This window comes from Labeo rohita, chromosome 7 (genome assembly GCF_022985175.1).
Source record: "Labeo rohita strain BAU-BD-2019 chromosome 7, IGBB_LRoh.1.0, whole genome shotgun sequence".
NCBI lineage: Eukaryota > Metazoa > Chordata > Actinopteri > Cypriniformes > Cyprinidae > Labeo > Labeo rohita.
In genome coordinates this window covers 5,731,520-5,755,150 of record NC_066875.1, presented here as the reverse complement: position 1 = coordinate 5,755,150, position 23,631 = coordinate 5,731,520, and the positions used below count along the sequence as shown (strand labels likewise).

Below are 23,631 nucleotides of genomic sequence, written 5' to 3'. Positions count from 1 at the left end.
TACAAAATGTCTTCATGGAACATGATCTTTATTTAATATCCCAATGATTTTTGGCATAAAAGAAAAATTGATCATTTTAATCCATACAATGCATTTTTTGGCTATTGCTACAAATATATAGACTGGTTTTGTGGTCCTATACATAAATGCTTCTCAGAACATTCATCAGTACATTTTAACCATATTTCAATTATAATAGAAGTAATTATGCAATTACATATGATGTACTTAAGTTCTATTTAAATGTCAAAATGCAGTCTAAAGTTCAGCTTACTGTATTTAATATAAATTTTAATTATACTACATTTTTATATAATATGCAAAACAGTGTCTGAAAACATTACATTGCATTTGCACTTAAGTATATTCTTCTACAGTACTTTATTTTGGTACTTTTTAGAGGTATTCTGACGTTTTCACATGCATAATTACATGTCAATTTGCAGTTAATTTACAAATTATTTACATTTGCATTGTTTTTGCCCAGAACAGACCTGCACTGGGACAGTGTGTGACATAAAACATGCATGTGCTTAGACAAAATGTTTTATAAACTGTTCAGTGAGAATATGTTCTGGCCAAGAGCCTAACTGCCATTCTTGCTAAGAACAGTTTGTCTCAGATTTGGACTGGCCACGTTTAGTGTATCTCTCTTCCAACAAGTACTTGCTTTCAATTATTTGTGCCAAGAACTTATTTTATAACATGACATGTATCCACTGATGACCCTTACTGAAGTCTAAATCATTTATATTGACATTTCTGCAGATCTGTATACTCCCACTATTCTTTATTCTCTCAGAAGTGGTGTATGAAGCTCTGACCAGTGCTTGGGTGGTCTAGGGAAGTTTCTGATATGGTTTTGTTTCACAAAATAAAATAAAGATCTCCTGTTTGTTGAACAGTATAAAACCCAGTAACCTAAATACATGTTTCATAAAACAAAAGGCAGACACAATCTTAGTATCATAGATTTTATAGTCTTCATTTTAAATTTGTGCAAAAAAACAATTGTCCCCTGGCTTTAAAAAGGCACAGATGACATACACTTTCATACTTTTACAATACAGACTTGAAAACAAAGCACGAATCGGAATATTTACACAAACCATTGTACTGTACAAACATTTAAGATTTCCCTAAAAACAATACTCAAATATATCGCTGCAACAGGACTGAGGTAACCAATTCAAGAAAGTTACAAAGAAAGTAGATGAAAAGTAAAAAGCAGCAAAACGGAAGCCTTCAAATGGATTATCGTGCCCTTATTTCATATAAGAACATCCACACAAGTCTAAATCCTGGACTCTGAATCCTAAACAAACTAAGAAATATGCATTTAGATAAGAAGTAGACCTACTTCTTTCTTCTCCGAGGCCGTTTTATTACGTTGCAGTATAAAGTGGTTTAAACAAATCGGTGTTCGGTCGGCACTGCGCACTTGGATTTCATTCCGTGCCAAATAAGAAATAAAGTTAAACTTATAATGAAATTGCTTTTGGCAGTAATGACAAGCTCTGGGTTGTGTATAGCATTTAGCCAAACAGGAATATGACAGATGTTTGATTCTCAAATGAGCACATATCACGTGCCACATTCATAAATATTTGGTTCTGTTCCACAGAATTTGCAGTTCTGAGCAGGGGCATAATAATAAATAACAAAAATGAAGGTACTATAATGAAAGATGAGCCTAAACATGCACTCCGTGACTCTGAATCCTCCTGGGATTGAACGTTGTTTCATTGTTTTTGCACCTTTACCATAATGTCTGAGTACTGTTGATTCTGGAAGGCTCGCATGCATTATGAAGGGAAGGTTTCTTTTGCTTGGAGGTTTGCCTCTTTTTCTTTGCCATTTCTCTGCGAATCATCTGTTTGCCCACATCAGCTCCAATAAATCCCCCCTACAGCACTGTACACTCTCTACTACTATTGCTATAGAGTGCAAAAGTTTCCGGAAGTAAAAACCCCACTCATTTTCCTCATTGATTTAAACAATAAAACTTCAACTTTTCAGACAGAGCTCGGAATTATGTTGTCATATCAGATGTGTCATTTTGTGACTCATCTTGGAGATGAGTACTAAAAAGTAGGTTTTGACTTTTACGCTCTATTTCAGCTCTGGCTTCCACAAATGATTTATGAAGTAAACCAAAAAATGAGAAACACATAACAAGGCTGACAAATCAACAAAATATCTGTACAGATTAAATACAGTGTAATCAATATGCATTTTGTATGGAAATTAGAAATTTTGCATGTATTCAAAACGAATAGAATATAATCAAAACATAAACAGACTTAACTGATTTAAAAAAACAACAACAACAACGATTAAAACCAGCACCGCTGTTATAATACCTTTTCTACCACACTGCATTTTGTTAAGAGTTGCACGTGTGGTCTAAAATATTATTCACGATTGTATATAACACCTTTGGAATCCCACTGATTGAGTTAGCAGACTTTGACAGATACTTTGGTCTTCTGTAAATGTTTCTTTCCTCCAAAATTAGAGTCAGAGAGGTTGAAAATGTCCCGTCTTTTGACAGCAAACCGGTGATCTTTTGTGTCCTATCAATGCCGTCTCACTCTCTAACAGCGAAGACACGGAAGGAACCGCCATCTGTATTGGTTTTACTGCAAGAAAGAACGAGAAAGTAACAATTAACAAACTATTTAAACAAACACACAAGACTTGCCACTCTATGAAAACAGGATCTATATTGTGGCATACTTTTTTGGCATACCAAAATGCATTAAATTAAAAGAATACTTAAGTGTGAACTGAATGTAATGTTTTCAGACACTTAATTGCATGTTAATTGCAATTAAATAAAAATGTTTTACAGTTTTAACTTCCATAGTATTTTTTATGACCAGCTACTGTTGGTTACCAGCATTCATCAAAATATCTTTTATATGAGTAAAATAAGTAAGAAGAAGAATAACTATATTCTTCTTATAGTTATTATATATCCATATGTAGTTTCATAATTACTTATTTTTTCTTTTAAATATGGTTAAAGTGTACTGCTGCATAAGTACTGGCTAAAATATTAAAACTTAATGTAATTTCTGCTGAAATGTATGTCATGCATTAAAATATTTGTTTAGTACATTTAAAATACGTGAACTTTTTTATGTTATATGAAATAGCAAAACTTGTATTGGTCAAAATTAGTGGTTTTTCTTTTATGCCAAAAATCATTAGGATATTAAGTAAAGATCATGTTCCATGAAGAGTGTAAATTTCCTACTGTAAATATATCAAAACTTAATTTTTGATTACTAATATGCATTGCTAACAACTTCATTTGAACAACTTTAAAAGTGATTTTCTCAATATTTTTTGTACCCTCAGGTTCCAGATTTTCAAATAGTTGTATCTCAGCCAAACATTGTCTTATCCTAACAAAGCATACATCAATGGAAAGCTTATTTACTCAGCTTATTCAGAAATAAATTGACCCTTATGACTGGTTTTAAAGCATGAGAAATTATATAAAAAAGTATTAAAACATAATTTAAAATGCATTTTGAAATAAAACATTTGTAGTCAAATAACAAAGTGCACTTTTTAAAAGTGAACTTAAGTGTGTTAAAGTACACTTACACTTCAAGTACACTTAAGTGGCTGTTTATTTTATTATTATAATATTATCTGTATGTACAGTTTTATTAAATATACAGTAAGACTTTATTTTAAGGTGTCCTTGTTACACGTTTCTTACTATTATAATAACAATAACAATAAATTATGAATAATTAAATGCAAGTAACCCTAAGCCAAATTCTAACCCTAACCATATAGTGAGTATATGTAATTAAATAATATTACTCAGTACTTAAACCTCTGGGGTCTGAGGGTGTTTTGGCACCCTGGAGAAGTTTTGACATGCCCTGACATTTGTGCTTTTTTCAGTATCTTAAAAACATATTAATGGCTAAAGTCTGATTACACTGTAATCAGCACAAACTAGGCTACAATAATATGCAAGCAACATTAATGTACATGTTTGTGTTTTTGAGATGTATAATTACACTGTAACAAGCACACCTTAAAACAAAGTGTAACCAAATAAAGTGTTTTAAGATTTGAAGTACTTAAGTGCAAATTCAAGCAAGAAGGGAAACTTTGGGTTGGCCAAGTCAGACTATTTTCTTAACTCTTGTAGATGCTAAATTTAAAAGTGTTATTGCTCTCTAATCAACTTCAATGATTTGTGCATATGCTTCAGATTAGCTCTGGAAAGCATGACATTAACACTGGCTCAGTGCTCATCTCGTGCTGCGGTTTCATTCAGATTTCTTCCAGCATTCATTATTGACTACTGTTCTTGGCCTTTTCATTTATTCATAAATGGACTGGCCTTCAGGTGGTGGTGTATTGGATATGGTGCTTCGTTGGCATCAGATATGCTGTAATTATCCTTGACTGAGTCAGACACCAACGACTTTTCCATTCAGTGTTACTATGGCGAGCATGTGAATACTTCTCTGTTAATAAAGCAAAGTTCACACGACTAGCTGCCCCCCATTTCCCCTATATTGCATCATAGCGTGCAGTGAGGGGAAAATCTATCCAAGCTGTCAGTGAATGGCTTTACTATGCTCAGTCTATAGGCCGGTCAAGGCCGGCGAGCATTTAAGAGGCGAGGATCGATTCCTTCAATGATGGTGTTTGATTCAAGCGTTAGATTTCATTACACTGGAGCCGATTCTGTCGATTTAAGCACTTTGCGCGCAGCACTGGAGAGTAAGCAAAGAGCCCCTGTGTGGTCCATCCTCGACGAGAAACCACACCATTACTCTTCAACCACTAACGTGCCACAGGCAGATTTGGCCCATCGTGGCTTCTGACCGCTGAATTGAGTTACTGAGAGAAAGCAAAGGGAGGAAACGAGAGCAGAGGTGAAGCGAGATACAGGACGCGTACCTCTCCGACTGGATGCCATTCTTCAAGGTCCCGGTGTAGCTTTTCCTCTTATCCAGAGCCAGGAGGTCCACATAGCCGCCGCCGGCTTTGATCACTCCAGCGTGGATAGCTGCTCGGCAGATACTGGAGCCCTGGACAGGAGGAGACAAAAGAGTATTCTTTTAGTCGACATGCCAGCGTTCATAAGTAGTTCCATTGACCTTCATGCCGGAGGATTTATATCATGCATCCTCAAAACCCAAACTTCCACAACTGTATTGTTTAAAAAGTTTGGAATAATTAAAATGTTTGAATGTTTTTGAAAGAAGAATCTCATGCTTACGGCTCAGTTATTATTAATAATGGTTCTTATTGTTATCAATGTATAGAACAGTTTTAAAATGAAAATAAATTTATTGAAATGTATTTAAAATACATTTATTTCATGCTAAGTATACTACAAATACATTTACATATTATGTACTTAATAAAAATACCCTGCAGTTGAACTTTTAGTATGCTAAACTGGTATATTTAAAGTCTGCTAAATTGGAACAACTAAATTTGTACCTAATGCACTTTGTGCAGAAGTAGTGCTGAAGTCCAACTAAAGATACACTTAAGTATATTTGATTGGCTAAAGTGGAACTATTACAAGTATACTTTAGGAACACTTTAAATATTTAGACAGATACTATTTAAAGATCATACAATTCTCATCAATATAATATTTTAGGTTTAATATTAAGAAATGTGCATTGTGCACAAGTAGTACTCCACATAAAGTTTAATTACAATTTTTATATTAGTAAGTCTCAAGCGATATGTCAGTAAATATGTTAATAGACTTGAACTGTACTTAGTATACAGTAAAATAAATGCATTTTAAATCAATTACTTTTTACTAGGGTAAAGACTGGAGTAAAGATGCTGAAAATTCAGCTTTGCATGACAAAAATAAATTATATTTTAAAATTCATTCTAATAAAAAATGGTTACTCACATTTCACAATATTAAAGTTTTTTACTGTATTTTTGCTCAAATAAATGCATCCCTGGTGAGCAAACTATACTTTTTGGTAAATAACATGACCTTTTTTTGTCAGAACATAAATCAAAAATATATTTTGAAAATGCAATTTTTACGTACAATGACTTAAATACACCTCTTATATAATAGGAATGTTTTTAAGTTTGCCATTTTTAATATTTTTGGTAATTTGGCATAATCCTGTGTTATTCATTTTTAAAAAAATATAATACTTGTTTGCTGCTTATTAATAAAAAAGCAAAGTTAATTCAGCTTGAAAAATGTCATGTGGTATGACTTGCCAAAAATCATAATAATATTTATAAATTAATAATTGATGATATTTGTTTTAAAAATATGTTTTTAACTAATTATTGTGAACAAAAGTTGCACAAAATTTGTTATTATTTGTAACTTGACGGTTACACCACTTGACGCATGTATACCTAAAGGCTGTAATACATTAAACAACTAGGCACAAACAATAGGTATCACAGACTTGCTGACTTCATAAATTTCGACAAAGAACAACTGAATGACACATTTCCAGACTACCGTTTGATATCGTCCAAGTGGATGAAAATCAAAGTCAGAAGTTAAAAAACTGGAGTCATGATTTTCTGTGAAATCTGTAAACTCTGACTCCCTAAAATTCAAACACTGGCTCTGTCTTTTGTCATCTACACTCTTAAAAATAAAGATTCTTCATTGGCATCTATGGTTCTATGAAGAACTTTTAACATCCATTCAATCTTTCCACTGCACAAAAGGTTCTTTATACCGGAAAAAGGTTCTTTAGAACAATAAAATCTTCTTCAAACTAAGAAAAAATGGTTCTCTAAAAAAGTGTTCACTGAAAGGGAATCTAAAAATTGGGAAAACACCTTTTTGGAACCTTTATTTTTAAAAGTGTATGCAAATCGGGGCAAAAATCTGGATAAAAGTCATAAGTATGAGCTACAGTAATAGTGACACTGGCCATAGCACCACGCTCTATTAAACAGTCCTTGAGATGTAAACAGTCTGAAGGAGCCAAGACAAATGACATCACTTCGATGTCTACAGCACGCACAAGAGCAAGGCCAGAGCTCCAGAAAAGGCAACCTGGCCAGACGCCTGGCTTCAGAGCAGCTTAATGTGCGTGAACTCTCTGGAACTGCGTGTACCTTCAGGGTTTATTCTTTTAACCTGGAAAGAAGGTCCAATCCTGTCTGTTTCTGTCCACAAAACCATTCAGTAAAGAAAGCGCACAGCTCGTCGCACACATCTGGGTGCCTCTATCTTATAATGCGCATCCAATTGCTCGTGCGTCGAGTATAAATGTGCTTCCAAACAAAGACTACCTTCACAAATTACTAAGTCTAAACCACTGAATAATGAGGGTTAATTAATGCTTGCTAGAGAGCGTGCTCTGATCTGAGGCCAGCTACACAGGCGCTCAGCTTTTACACAGGAATGTAGCCGTATCAAGCCAAAAGGGCCAAAAGGCAACCAGTTCATTCGAGTTCACACACCAGTACACAACCAGGCCATTCCTTAAGGAAAAGACATCTCAAAGAGATTGAGTTACATTTAAGAAATAACCGAAATCTGAATTGTTATAAATATAATTTACAGTGTGATTCAGATATTTGCAATGACTCCAGCTGATGTAATTCTGAATGATTCAGTCATAAATTGAAGTTCACACTGTTTGACAGTTCACTAAAAAGCTTGCTGAAGATGATCAGTGAATGATAACTTAAATATTGATTTATTTCTTATTTTTACCTGAGATAACATTAAAGTTAATAATCAAGTACTTTCCACATGCTTTAGTATGTTAGCCAACACATCAAAACAAATGAAAAGTGAAAAAGATTACTAACACTTAATGATTTAAATAGACTTTAAAGTAAAGCATAATCACATTTTAAACATTTTAAAAAGTGTACTTAAGTGTGGTAAGGAAGAGTCATGAAAGGGTCCATATTTGAGTACACTTAGGTGGCCTTTTATTTCATTAAAAACATATGATCTGCAAGTAAAGTTTTTTAAAAAATCTGCTTTTAAGATTTGTAGTACACTACAAGTGTGCATTCAGTACAATTAAGTGCACTTCTTTAGGGGCTATCAAATCATTTAGTGTCATAATTTTGAGTTAATAATTTTTCATAATAATTGAGTTAATAAGTTAATCAAGAACCTCTGCAATGATGAAGTTACACTGTTACACTGAAGTTACACAGCAAGCTCTTCCCTAAACAGTTAAGTGGTCCGTAAGGCCAAGTCCTGACCTCAGGCATGCATGAGTCAGTGTAAGAGAGCTGTTCTCCCAGCTGCTGCTCTGTGGTCAGTCTGCACTCTGAGAGAAAAATTAGTGGTGACAATGGCGGCCACCTCCACCGAAAACTCCCTTTACACTCACACAGACAATTCCCGCGGTCGACCCTCACCACAAGAGCAGCACGCTCACTTTAGCACTCGTAAGTGCTTTACAAATGCCCATTTTCCCTCATTTCCCAACTCTCAGCCCTGTAAGGACGCTCTCGACCGAAGCAGGTACTCACATCGCCGTAGATGTTGCTGCCGACCACTGGAGCCCAATATGAAGGTTCGTTTATGCAGTTAGCTGGGCAGATGACTCTGATAAGATAAGATGGGAAGCTGGTAAGGTGCATTGCAACGACAAGTGCTTACAGCTGACCTGATACGGAGTGTATATGGCGAATATTGCAATACACTGAACGTTACCTTGGACAATGAGAGGTGGACTCCTTGAAGGGACAAATCTCAGCCACTGTTGTGTAGCAGTCTATTGTTTGCTCTAAAGAAAGGAAAAATACATTATTCTGAAGATGTTTTACCAATCATTTGAGCTGCTTTAATTAACATACTGACTGCATATTGGAAAATATATCTGTTCGATGAGGATACTTGCATTCACATAATAATACACATTTAGCATAGAGTATTTGTTATGGAAGTAATGTGTGCATAACTGAATGCAATGATTCAGGGGACTTAAATGCATGTTAACTGCAATTAAATATAGTTTAAATGTATATAAAATGCAGTTAGTTGACTACCGACTTTTTGACCAACTTAAGTTGGACTTAAGAATACCTTTATATAATTGTATAATATATTTTCTTTGAAATGTAGGTAAAGTGTACTACTAATTGTACTGACAAGCATTTATGCTAAACTAAAATATGCTTAAATGTAATTTCAATTGAAACTTGTATGTCACATTTGAATATATATGTAATTACACATTTGTAATAATGAATCAGCAATTTAGCATTATATATTTATACAATATATTTACTTCAAATGCTGTTGCTACTGATGCCATACTGAAACAAAGAGAATATTTGCATTCAATAATTATCAAGACAATAACATAACTCACCTTCCACTCTTGACACTGTAAATGCATTGCCAGGTTTGTATTTACTGAAAATAAAATCACACAATGCAGATCAGACTGAATAAATCTCATGTGGATGGTGAGTTGTTAAAGATATTATTAAAGATAATTTCATAATGTTTAAATTACCTGAGTGATTCTACACCATTCTTGGTTGCTTTTACGAAGAATGGGAAGTTGTCTTTTCTTGTGATGTCCACAAGGCCTCCATTGTTGTCAATTACTCCATAGTGGATAGCAGCACGGCAAATACTTGATTGCTAAAATAACAGAATTTAAAAATGGAATTTATAAATATATCTAACATCTTTTACTTAACAAAGACCATGTGATATCTACTGATGAGTAACACTTACAACATCATAGTACAATGTTCCCCACACTTTTCCCTTCTTATTTAAGCAGTTTGCTGGGCAGTTGTACCTTTGAAAGAAAAAAAAATGGTAATCAGTAACTTTTCTGAACTTACAATATCAGAAAATCTTTAAAGAAACATTCAACTCCATTAAACTGACCTGTTGCAGGTTGCTCCTTTGCATTTGTCCCTCATTCTTGTCTCACACTTAATATTTTGTGCTGAAAGACATTAGAATAAAAAGAGTAGAAGTTTACAAATGCTAAAAATATGTATTATTAAAATGAATAATAAATAATAATAATCTTATTATTATTATTATATTTTTTGGAATTTTTTTTTTTTTTTTAAGTAATATTATTCACACTAACCTAGATAGTTAGTTCTTGACAGCTTGGTTGAGGAAGGATTGGCATTTGCAGGTTTTTGGGGGGAAGAGGGTTTGGGCTGAGACTTAGTTGGAGTAGTTCGAGGATGTAGTGGCTCCTGTGGCTTCTCCACCTCATTCATATCTGGAGACTCATGGCGTTCAGGGTCTCCTAAAAACACAATCACCAAAAAACCCAAAAGTTAGATTTAGACTTCCATGTGTTAATACCATTGTAATCATTATTCTGTCATAATTCTTCTCACCCTTGTAACAGAGGTTGTCTCTGCAGCTTCCTCCATAGCTTGGTGGGCACTGGGAACAGGGTCGGCCGTGTTGGTACGGGGCTTCCCCGATCCAGTTTCCCCTAAAAAAGGGCACGAGTACAGCATGAGTTTGGAAATGACTGCAAAATCTGCACATTTGACTGAACACTCAAAACACATTATCACACACTCTCACGGATCTCAAGACTGATTTATAAAAACAGTCCCTAGCTGCCAAATTAAATCATTAGCTTGAAAAAGAATAGCATATTCTGCCCATGTTTTCCTTTCCTAAAATCCTCCGTTTACTTTTCCATTTTTCTAAGTATGAAGCCTCCGTGTTTTGAAGGATGGAATCTGCTTTAGGAAAGTTTCGTTCCATAGGATCATCATCAGGTATAGTAATTATTCATCTGGGGTTAAGTGACTAAACTGGTCTTACTTGGGCGAGTAGTTGCAGACGAGATAGACGGCGGTCTCCCAGATCTCTCCCCATACGTCCATACGCGGACACACATGAACAGCACAGCCAACGCGATTGGTCGTGGCCCAGACCAGCTGCAAACGAAGAGAAATACATTATGATTAGTGGTGTTTACTCAGGATTAGGGGGTTGTTCATAAATACTGAACCTTGGCATGTAAGTCATCTGTTATTCCTTTTCTAAGCAATTTTGTAATTACAGTTTTCATCAGGATAACGATAAAATAAGCAAAAAATCCCAAAGAACAATACACTGAAGATAAACCCAAGCCAAATCTATAGGCTCTTTTGACTAGAGCCAGTAAGTAACCATATGTAACTGCCTAAGACTCCACTTAGAAATACCCTAGAAACCATCTAGAAACAACCTAGCAACTGTATAGCAATGTGAAACACTTCTACAACTAAAGTCAGTAAACAACCAAATAGAAACCACTTATAACATCCTAGCAACTGTTTAGCAAAGTGCTAAATGCTTTTATGACTTTAGCCAGTAAATAACAATTCAGAACACCCTAGCAACCACCTAGATATGACCTAAAAATCATCTATAACACCCTAGCAACCACCTAGAAATGGCCTAGTAACTGTTTAGCGATGAGAAACACTCCTACAACTTGAGTCAGAAAGCAACCATCCAGAACCCCCTAGTAACCACCTAAAAAACAACCTAGAAACCATCTATAACACCCTAGAAACCACCTTGAAACCATCTAAAATGCCCTAGCAACCACCTAGAAATGGCTCAGCAACTGTATAGCAATGAGAAGCACTCCTACAACTTTTGTCAGTTAGCAACTACCCAGAACACCCTAGAAACCACCTTGAAACACCCTAGAAACCATCTATAACACCATAGCAACCACCTAGAAACCATCTATAACACCATAGCAACCACCTAGAATTGGTCTAGCATCTGTATAGTGATGAGAAACACTCACACAACTACAGTAAGCAACCACCTAGATACACCCTAGAAACAACTTATAACTTCCTAGCAACTGTATAGCAATGTGGTAAGCTCTTTTGACTTGAGCCAGTAAGAAACCATTTATAACACCCTAGCAACAGCCTAGAAACAACTTAACAACCATCCAGAATACCCTAGCAACCACCTAGAAACACCCTAGAAACCACTTAATAACTTCCTAGCAACTGTATAGCAATGTGGTAAGCTCTTTTGACTTGAGCCAGTAAACAATCACTCAGAACACTCCAGCACCCACCTAGATACAACCTAGAAATCATCTAGAAATTGCCTAGCAACTGTATGGTGAAGAGAAACACTCCTACAATTAGAATCAGTAAATAACCACCCAGAACACCCTAGTAACCACCTAGATACAACTTAGAAATCACTTATAACACCATAACAACTGTATAGCAATGTGGTAAGCTCTTTTAATTTGAGTCAGTAAGCAACCATTTATAACAACCTAGCAACCACCTAGAAACACCATAGAAACCACTTATAACATCTAGTAACTGTGTATAGCAATGTTGTAAGCTCTTTTGGCTTGAGCCAGTAAGCAACCATTTATAACACACTAGCAACCACTTAGAAACACCTTAGAAACCATCTATAACACCCTAGCAACCATCTAGAAACACACTTGCGGCTGTCTAGCATTGCAATAAAAACTCTAAGGACACTTTAGTAACTCCATCAACTGGCAACCACAAAACACTAAAATCATGGCAGCAATTTCCTGATACTATGCACTTGTGCATATATTTGTTTTTACATTGTACTTCTGTTTAAAAAAAAAAAAACAGCATCCTGCTGGTTTAAGCTGGAAGTAGGTTGTTTTAGTTGGTCTCCAAGCCTAAGAAGGTCAAGCTGTTGTTCAGCTGTTTTTAGCTGGTTGGACCCTACCCCTACCCCTCACCCAACCTCAAACCTAACTATACAACAAAACATGTGTCTAACCTTACCTGTATCCTACCTCAATAGCAGCAAACATGTTTGGCAATTCAACATAAACACAATAATTACAATGTTCCAGTTGACACCTAAGATAAAGTGATGCCAAATAATTTTTCTTTTTGCATGCATGAAAGATGCAGGTCTCTTTGCTGTTGTTGTCAGAAGCGTAAAAGACACATCCATATCAACTCCCCTCTGAGGAGGAAGTGTTCAGCGTTCTGGGGCAGCAACAGTAGATTGATGGGACCATGGGGGCCGTGAATAGAGACTGCCCTCTTTCATTCTGCCCTGTAGGTCGGAAGGAGAAGCACTTCAAGTGTGACCGGGCCAGTTTCCTGAAAAACTTCCCTTCATCCACTCTTATCCACACAAAGAAAGTAATGCCTGCATGCAGCCCATTGAGCTGCGGTCAAGGCCCTCGCTGATTCGCTTCAACACAATAGGGTTCACCGGGTGCAGCCCTGCAGCACGAGCCAAACCATTTGACTGTGAAATGAAAGGGAAGTGCTTACTCAGACGTTTTTCGTACATACAGTTAAACCGTAGTGGGTTTGCATCTAACCTCGCAGAATGCAATCGAGGAAGCACGTCTCAATACTCCCTCGGGAATGCACTTCCTCTGTTGAGGCCGCAGACAGTGCTGGCCATGGGACAATGATTTAGCAAACTAATCAGTCTCAAAAACACAAACTCCAGCTTGACCCTGAGGGATCGTCTGGCACAGAGAAGATCGCGGGGCCTCCAGACCTGTTCTCCCACACACAACACGTGAGGAAACCGGGGAGAAACGCGGCACGAATTTGGCGCAGATCCCCTGCGTTTCTGCGTCTTGCATCTTCAAAGGAATTCGGGTCAAGCGGGAAAGTGATTCAGGAGTCTGGGAACGGCTTCCAGATGCTTGCGACCTGCTTTCAGAGCTGAGCGAATGTGTATTTTCACAAAGTCATCCCAGCGATAAAGTAAAGTCTGAGAGGACATGAGGCTTTCGCTCAACCCCTCCTTATGTCCTCAATTTTCTGTTATTGTCTCTCCTGAACTTTGGTTACTCTCCTTTTCTTTGTGCATTGCATCTGCTTGATCTGGCATGTTCACTATGTTTTGACAGTATCCACATTACTGTTTCAAATACCATTTTTAAAAAGGAGCTGTTAGCGTAGAATGAAACAGAAAAGCAGAAAACCACTGGTGATTACCTAAAGTGCCCCTAAATAGTATTTCAACACTTGGTAACACTTTAGTTTTGGAATCAATTCTCACAATTAACTAGTTGCTTATAGTTACAACTAGTTGCCTGGACCACAAAATGAGTCATAAGGGAAAAATTATCTGATAATCATCTGAATAAATAAGCTTTCTATTGATATATGGTTTGTTAGGATAAAACAATATTTGGCTGAGATACAACTATTTGAAAATCTGAAATCTGAGGGTGCAAAAAAATCAAAATATTGAGATTTAAAATCTCCTTTAAAGTTGTCCAAATAAAGTTCTTAGCAATGCATATTACTAATCAAAAATTAAGGTTTGATATATTTACGGTAGGAAATTTACAAAATATCTTCATGGAACATGATCTTTACTCAATATCTTAATGATTTTTGGCATTAAAGAAAAATTGATCATTTTGACCCATACAGTGTATTGTTGGCTATTGCTACAAATATATCATATTTTCAAATAGTTGTATCTCCAACCATCTAATTTCCAAAAATTGACCTTTATGACAAGTTTTGTGGTCCAGAGTCACATATGGTAAAAGAATGTCAACCATACAGCACATGATAGACAAAAATGACAAGAGAATATTAAAAATATAGATCAAAATAAATATCAAGTGGTATGTGCAAACACTGATGTGATGTAATGATATACTTGTTTTTTTGAGACTAGCTTAGGTGTCCAGAAACGTTTTGGGGCCATGTTACATGTGTTTTACATGACCGTGTTTTGTGTGAGGTTAATGAACACCAGTGGTCAAGGCTGCGGTCCATATGCTGCTTCTATTTCAATTCAGGTCACACATGCTACTTATTATACTCTGCTGGAGAGGAGAAAGGCTAGCTGGCACGTGTTCACCTTCGCACGCAAGTTTTAAAACCACAAACAATGTTGTGTTGTTTAGTCCTGCTGGGATAATTGTTTGTAAACTGTAAGTACACTGGTCTTTCTCACTTACTTGTGTGTAGTGGGTGCACATGGGTCCAGAGCAGCGCTCGGGGCACCAAGGGTTGCACTCATGCGGGTAAGGATAGGTGTAGTCCTTCACCTCGTCGTACCAGGCCTGCACATGATAGGCTGGAGAGCGGTACCTGTCAGGAGAGAGACAAAATCATTTAATACGATAATGAGTATCAGACCAGCAATAGTCAAAAATACATTGTATGGGTCAAAATTATCACTTTTTCTTCTATGCCAAAAATCATTAGAATATTCAGTAAAGATCACGTTCCATGAAGATATTTGTAAATTTCCTACTAAATGCATCAAAACGTAATTTTTGATTAGTAATATGCATTGTTAAGAACTTCATTTGGACAAATTTAAAGGTGATTTTCTCAATATTTGGATTTTTTTGCACCCTCAGATTCCGGATTTTCAAATAGTTGTATCTCGGCCAAATATCGTCCTAATATTGTTCTTGAAATCTCAATTTCAAGAAATTGACCCTTATGACTGGTTTTGTGGTCTAGGGTCACACAGTGTTATTCATTTGGCAGATGTTTTTGCACAAAGCAACTTAAAGAACAGCATATGTCAAACCATGACATTTACATGTATATTCAGATTTCCTACATTTCTTTTCAGCAAAAAAGACAAAAAAAAAAAAAAAGAAATTAACTTCAGTGATCATTTGGGGATCACTTGCGTGAATTTCCTTTTGTATGTTGTAACTTATAATTGATCGATTGTAAAGGCTTATCCATTATGGTTAAAACGTAAAAATTAGTTCATTTCAGCTCAAACAGTAGAGAATTGCACTCTGCAATGCCAAAGTTATGGATTTATGGATTTCCAGTGAATGCATGAAAATGTATACTTCTGATGCAATGTAATGGTGAAATTTCACATTTCAATATGACTGATTCGCAGCATTAATAACAGAAATCTGCATGGTTGGAAAGTGACTTCTTCTGTGTGAGCTGTGTTTCATTAATCACTACATTATATTACAACAAAATCTCATGCCAGTTTGTAACTATTTTACAGTTTGGCAAATCGGTGGCTAATTCATATGAATTAATATGATCTCATCTGTATGTTTACATACAACCTGCTTATGCCCCACTGATGGTTATTTTTATGAGTGGACTAAAACACTTTTTTCAAAAAATGTGTGTTTTCGTACAATTCACATTGTCAAAATTCATACAAATTCATACCACCTTTTCATTGGAACATATATTGCAAGGTTCTGATTTCATATGAATGAATACAATGTGAATCGTACAAAATTGTAACATTTTTGGAAACAATTTTGTCATTTTTAGAAAATAAAGAGACTTGGTTTCAGTACTGTTGACAATGAACTATGGATCCTTTTTGCCTGCAAAATTTTTACAACAACTTAAAGTGATTTAGATAAATGCATAAAAGATAAAAATAAAAAATAAATAAGTTCTTTCCAAACTTTTCCAGACCTGGAAATCATAGTTTTCTAGTGTAGGGCAATGATTAATCGTGATTAATCTTATCCCAAATAAAAGTTTTTGTGTACATAATATATTTGTGTGTACTGTGTATATTTATATTATGTATTTACAAATACACACACATGCATGTATATATTTAAGAAAACTATGTTATGTTTATATATTAAATATATTTATATATAATATAAATTATATGAATATAAATATATACATGTAAATATCTTCTAAATATATACTGTATGTGTGTCTTTATATATACACAGTACACACACATATATTATGTACACAAAAACTTTTATTTTGGACACAATTTATCATGATTACTCATTGCCCAGCACTAACAACTTCCAAACATTTCTAGGTTTTCCATGCCTGTGGTCATTGTTAGCGCCATGTATGACTGGTTACATTACAGAAACATACTAATATGGTCTTTGTAAATGTGTTTGCGCTCGTACCTTCCCCAGTGCACTGCGAGGTTCTGCCCGATGGACATCAGTAGGTCTTTGGGTCCATGTTCCCACTGGCACTGTTCTGCCCAATAGGTCGCTGACTTCTCCAGTTCATCATCCCATATCTGGTCATATACACATATAAGCTAAATCAAACTCTCTGCAGATCACACCAGGTTATAATTCCCATATATTTGCATTGAGACTTTAACAAAATACTGAACATGCTGAGTTTTATTCCCATATAATTCCCTTTGCCTCTGACTCTTCATCTTCACTATTGGACTGGGAATCAGGCCCAATACAACTAAAATATTGGCTACATGCATGCACTTCAGAGCTTGGCTCACAGCCACTGTAAATCCCCAGCAATCAGGGTTAAATGAGACAAATTTCCCCAGCTTATTTCTCCACCTGTAGGGAGGGAGGACTTACTTCGCACCACAGAACAGGGTTCTTCACCTCTGTGAAACTCTCAGTAAATTTCCAACTGCATAATGGGTACAAACACTCACACATTCTCTAACCTCAGTTCTGAAGGTGCTGTTTGGGACCAAGCCACGTTTCTGAAACCCTTGCTTGTTCGCTGAGGCCTGGCAGCGTTTCTGAAACCCCTGCTTGTGGTAGACTCCTGTCTTTCTCAAAGGCATCAACCCAACTACATTAACCATAAGCCTGTGCACTTTGTAGCTTTCCCTTCAAAAAACTCACTACATCAACATTAAACTCACGTTCAATTACCATACGCAAAGATACACAGGGAACAGCAATAAAGCAGGACTGTGCTCTCTATAGATCACTAGCACAACTATGATTACTTTAAAAAACCAATGGAAAAAGTTTTTCCCTCAAAAACTCAATTTCCCACAATGCCTTGCTATGGAATACTACTGAGGTCTTCAGATGTGTAAAAGTGATGCAGGTACTGTATATAGAGTTAAGCTCATCTACTTGTAGAACCAAGAGCTTTTGCCAAGTCGAGTAAATGATGACAAAATTGTCAGTTCTAGTGCAGTCAACTGTACTGAATGTGCACTTGAAGTGTAGTCCAAATCATAAAAGCATATTTTAAGTGTACTTAAAGTGCATTTTCATGTTTATTAACACACTGAAGTGCCCTTTGTAATGATGTCAAACTAAAAGTTTTACTTTAAAAGTGCATTTTAAATGGTTTTAATCATCTTTTGTCATGCTTTCATAAATTACACTTATTTTTAAGTATTGACCAACAAAATAAAGTTCATGTAAATGGCATGATTACTTGATTTGAATTGCAGTGTGTTTTTACATATTACATTTTAAAATATTTTTTTAATGTACTAAACTGCAACTTTGTCATTACCAATATGTAATTAGAAATATATTTAAATGCATTACTTACAAGCTTTAATAAAAATGGCATTAGAGAATATTTTAGTTTAACATAAATGCTTGTCAGTGCATTCAGCAGTACCCATATTTTAAAGAAAATAGATATAATTTTAAGATTACATAAAAATATGTACTTAAGTCCTACTTAACTGGGTTAAAAGCTATTAAGTTCAACTAACTGCATTTAATATGAATTTAAACTACTACATATTTTCATTTAAATTCAGTCAACATGCAACTAAGCATTTAAGAACGTTGCATTTAGTGCGCACTTAAGTATATTCTTTTCTATTATAAGTACTCTTTCTAAAAGTATGGTAAGTGTGCTAAGGGAATCCCTTTTGCACTTGCAACTTTGTTACATAGCCGAAGCCTCATCTCATGTCCAGTAATGTCACTAATCGTTGGCTCTGTTCTCCATCTGTGTCATGGCTCTTGAGTCAGCAGGCGGCTAAACCTCAGTGTAATTGTCTCCACAGTAAAAAGCAGCGCACCACGCTGGCAGGATTCCACTTGTAAACTCAACATGTCTTTTCCAATGGAGCCAGTATTTGGCACCTACGCAAACCTAAAGATATTTACTGCACCAGAAAAAAAAAACGATGACTGCTGCTTACACATTATGCAATTAGTGTAAATCAGGGTCATTAATGCAAAAGAAGTGCTGGATTTGTACAGCTCTCAACATGTGTGGTCAGTATAAAAAGCCCTTACTGTAGACTAAAATGACTAGTGAACTGTCTAACTGTCTACAGACACAGTTACCTAATCAAGAGCATACTAACTGAAATTTGACTTGACTCTTCATAAACAATGTTATCATGTTGCTAAGCTAACAGTGTGATACTGAAAAAGCATAATAACTCTTGCGAAAAAGAAGTGTGCTTAATTCTAATGAATGCACTTCAAATCATAAAAGTGTATTTTAAAAACTATATAAATATATATATTATATTGATGAAATAAAAGGCCATTTAAGTGTACTTAAAAGTTGACACTTTCATGACATACTTAAGTACACTTTTAAAAAGTGCACTTTGTGATAATGTGTATTTAAAAAAAATATTTGCAGATTATATTATAATGATGAAAAAGGCCACTTAAGTGTACTTAAAATAGACACTTTCATGACATACTTAAGCACACATTTAAAAAGTGAACTTTGTAATAATGAAGTGTATTTTAAAAACTATATTTGCAGATTATATTATACTGATGAAATAATAGGCCACTTAAGTGTACTTAAAAATATACATTTTCATGACATACTTAAGAACACTTTTAAAAAGCGCATTTTGTAATAATAAAGTGTATTTTAAAAACTATATTGGCAGATTATATTATACTGATGAAATAATAGGCCACTTAAGTGTACTTAAAAATAGACACTTTTATAACATACTTAAGTACACTTCTAATAAAGTTTTAATTTAAAGTGTATTTTAAAACATCTTGTTTTAATACTATTGTTGTGTTGAGTAGCGTACTAAAGCAGTAGTAAAACTAAAATACTTGATTTTAATTTCAAATGTAGTGTGTTATTCATTTTAAAGTATTTTTAATGTAATGAATTGCAGTTTCATCAATACAAATGTGTAACACTTAAGTACATTCTTTTAATGTATATTATTTTACATAATAAGTACTTTTTGTGTGCTAAAGTGTACTTTTTTTATATAGCACACAAAAATACTAAGAAAAATAGCGCATTTTTAAATAAAATGAATTTAAGACTTTTTGGTATTGCATGAATATTTTTGTGTTGATATATTGCAATAATTCTCTCGATTTATTCGCCATCTTGGGTGAAAAATTTCAGCTTGTCGCATCCCAAAGCATTTGTTTTTTCAGCATCTTAAACTGAAGTAAGATCTTAGATGTCAGCTTTATTACCTACTTTTTGAAACAGTCTTGTGTCTGCAACACACTAATGATGGCCTAAAATGCTATCTATGAAGCTGACTCTCTAGGTTTTTGGAACAGAACCTTCTGATTTTTCCACACAGCCCTTTGAAATTACAGAAAGTCATAAAAAGAGTTGTTTGCGTAAAATGACTCAAACTGTGTTTCATTCTCACCATGTACTCCATGTTGGAGGCGGTCGGGTACACCTCTCCTCTCAGCTTGTTGTGCAGTTGCAGGATCTCCTCCCTGTCCGACCACCTGATGGCTCTGCGTGTGCGTAAAGGCGCGTCTGCTTTTGTGCCATTGTGCTCCAGTTCGTCCTGATAGCGTTGCATTAGCTGCCTCAGCTCCAGAGAGTCAGGAAGGAAGAGGGAAGCAGCCAAACTGGCACCCAGGAATAGTAGGGCAATGGAAACGAGGTTGTGCATGGCAGCGGTGATGCTTTCAGGGTCTGACTACAGTAGACTGCCTTGTGTGAGTGTGTCTTCGGGGCTCTGTACTGAAAAACCTGGAAGGAAATATGGTTTCCATGAGGACAAGCGTTGGGAAAGTTGTCGGAGCAAACGCTGGATAGTAAACACACGTTCATGTGTTTACACACAAAGAGAAATCAGTGCTTTAAAGAGGAATGTGTTAAATTAGTTTCATTAGTCACTCTTATATCAACCTGACTAAACATACACCACAAATATATGAACACAAACCAATAACAACAATCATAGTGAAGAATCTGAGGATTGATATTCTAGAACGAGATGAGACGCATCCATCCGTGTAGTGCAGTAACTGCTGCTTTGTTTAAACTCATGCTTGTCCATTAGGTCAATCTAACAAAAAACAGGTCACATTTCACCCCAAAATAAATAATTTTGCATAAAGCAAGCACAATTTTAACGACAGCTGAGCACATTCCTTCCCAAATTCCTATAACCATAATACATTAATTTTTACTGTAATACTTAATATTGTTAACTATCACTACTACAGTAAAAATATTGAACTACACTTTTTTATCATTTAAATTAGCATAAGTTAAAGTGGTTATTATCTTTACTATAATACATAAAAATGTAACTATATCACTTTATTACAGTAAAAATATTGAAATGTTTTTAATTTAAGTTAGCATTAATTAAAGTTTTATTATCCTTACAGTAACATCTAGAAATGTAACTGTATCACTTTATTACAGTAACAATATTGAATGAATTTAATTATTTTAATTAATTTAATGAATGTTTTTAAATAAGCATAAATTAAAATGGATATTATTTTTTACTGTAATATGTAAAATTATTAACTGCATCACTATATTACTGTAAAAATACTGAAATACAATGTTTTAAATTGAAATTTGTATAAATGAAAGTGGCTATTATCTTTACTGTAACACCAAAAAAATTACTGAATACTGAAATGCAATGTTTTTATTTAAATTGGCATAAATTAAAGTGATCTTTACCTTTACTGTAGCATCTAGAAATGTAACTATATCACTTTATTACAGTAAAAATATTGAAATAGTGTTTTTTTCTAAATATGCATGAAATAAAGTGGTTATCTTTACTATAATACCCAAAATGTAACTGTATCACTATATTACTGTAAATGTTTAAATACAATGTTTTTATATATGCATGAATTGAAGTGGTTATTATTTTTATGGTAATAGAAAAATGTAACTGTAATACTATATTACTGTAAAAATGCTGAAATTCAATGTTTTTCATTCAAATTAGCATACATTAAAGTGGTTATTATCTTTACTGTAACACCTAGAAATGTAACTTTATTACTTAAAAAAATAGTAATGTTACTTTTTTCACTGTATTACAGTAAAAATACCATGATCATTTAGATATTATTTTATTATTTTTATTTTTTAATTATAATATTACAGTTTTTCAAATTAAAGCGCAGTAAGAACTGTGCTAAATTAAAGAAACTTATAGTAATTAATCATATTATTATTATAATTAATTGCATTCAATAAATTAATAGAAATTATTGCATTATTTTTAGTAATAATAATAATTTCAGAATGCATAACATAATAATGACCCTAAAATAGGCTTAATTTTCTGTAATTCCTCAATTGTTTCTTATGCCATTGAGATGAAATATGACAAACATGTTTAAATCACAAAGTTTGTACTCCCTGCAAAATTGCTCAGATTAAATTTGCCATCTATCTTCACTGGAGCAGCACTCACCAATGAGAAAAAGAAGTGACCCACATTGATCCACATCAAATAAATAGTCTGCTCTAATTATAGGGATGCTTATTATTTGTCATAGTCAACTGTTAAGCCAAAGGCCCCGTCATTACAGACAATTATACTATTAAAGCCTCACATAACAAAAACCTAATTGTAATCTTCATTACTACTCAAAAGATCAAACCACTAAGCCTGATCTCCTTCAATTAGATTGCTCAGTTTGATGGACCAGCAGGTCTGTTTGATCTCTGCAGGTAAACTCAACTTTGTATCAAACTCATTTATTTCCTGAGGTGACAATGGAGAATTCATTAGCAGAACAGATCCACGCTCAGCAGCTGTGCCATTCACACATTAATCAAAGCAAGTCCCTCTCTATCCCAGACTGACTTTCTCTGGGAATGGAATTAATGGATCGGACAGCGGCTGGAAAAGGTGCGAGAATGGGAGCGAACAGCAAATGAACAACAAAAGTGGCCACTTCTAGCCCAAACGTGAAACAACAAACCTCAGAAACGTCAATGACCTACAACAATCCAAATCTTGCCCTCATGCCTCTCTAATTTTCTTCTCCTCTCTCTGACTGTCTCTGCAGAGCCTTGACATCCAACACCGGTCTGAGTAAACACAGGCACCGTTTCAATTCCAGCTGCTGCACTCTCTCACTCTTTCTAGTTCACGTTCAGTGCCGTCTCATCTTTTTCCTGAATTTTATACTACCATGACAGACAAAGCAGCCAGGAAAACGCCAGCCGGGCACCTGGTCTACATAGACACGAGCCAAACATTGCCAAGTGGTCCATCTGCACTTTATATGGCAAAATTCTGATTGGTTTGCACAAAAGTTAGAAATGGCAGGACAGTTTAACCACATGCACATTTTCCAACTGAAAATGAGTGCAACTAATGTCCAAAATCATGCTCATAATGCATCTTAATACACATGCTGTTAAAGTGCTGATCAGTGAGCATTAGATTCTACACACTGGCTATCAATGGATTATTACCAAAAAAGGAGAAAAAGCAGCTCCTCCCATGATGCTGCACATCCAACTTTAATTGACTAAATGCATCACTTAATCAATGTATATTATTCATTTAACTTCCATATACTACAGAGTCAGAAACACATATTACCTAGTTTGCGTCTTCTCCACGAGCTATTCCAGAGGTTGCTACAGCTCAGTTTCTTGCGGCTGGAGTATTTTCCTTGAAAGTCAAACAAGTGTGAGTAGTTGGCAGCTGGTGACTCGGACTGACTCTGTGGAAGCAGC

The 23,631-nt window shown here is 35.0% G+C and overlaps 1 protein-coding gene across 1 annotated transcript; it reads right to left on the bottom strand.

Annotated features, from left to right (window-relative positions):
- Positions 1-960: 960 nt before the first annotated feature.
- On the bottom strand, positions 961-23,631 carry crispld2 (cysteine-rich secretory protein LCCL domain containing 2). Its single transcript, XM_051115455.1, has 15 exons — positions 23,495-23,631; positions 20,312-20,646; positions 16,869-16,987; positions 14,937-15,069; positions 10,793-10,908; positions 10,351-10,451; positions 10,089-10,256; positions 9,878-9,938; positions 9,719-9,785; positions 9,492-9,622; positions 9,345-9,388; positions 8,684-8,756; positions 8,500-8,575; positions 4,942-5,072; positions 961-2,642 (listed from the first exon to the last, which is right to left on the bottom strand). The coding sequence occupies exons 2-15, from the start codon at positions 20,564-20,566 to the stop codon at positions 2,591-2,593; spliced, it is 1,527 nt and encodes a 508-aa protein (XP_050971412.1). The 5' UTR covers positions 20,567-20,646; positions 23,495-23,631; the 3' UTR covers positions 961-2,590.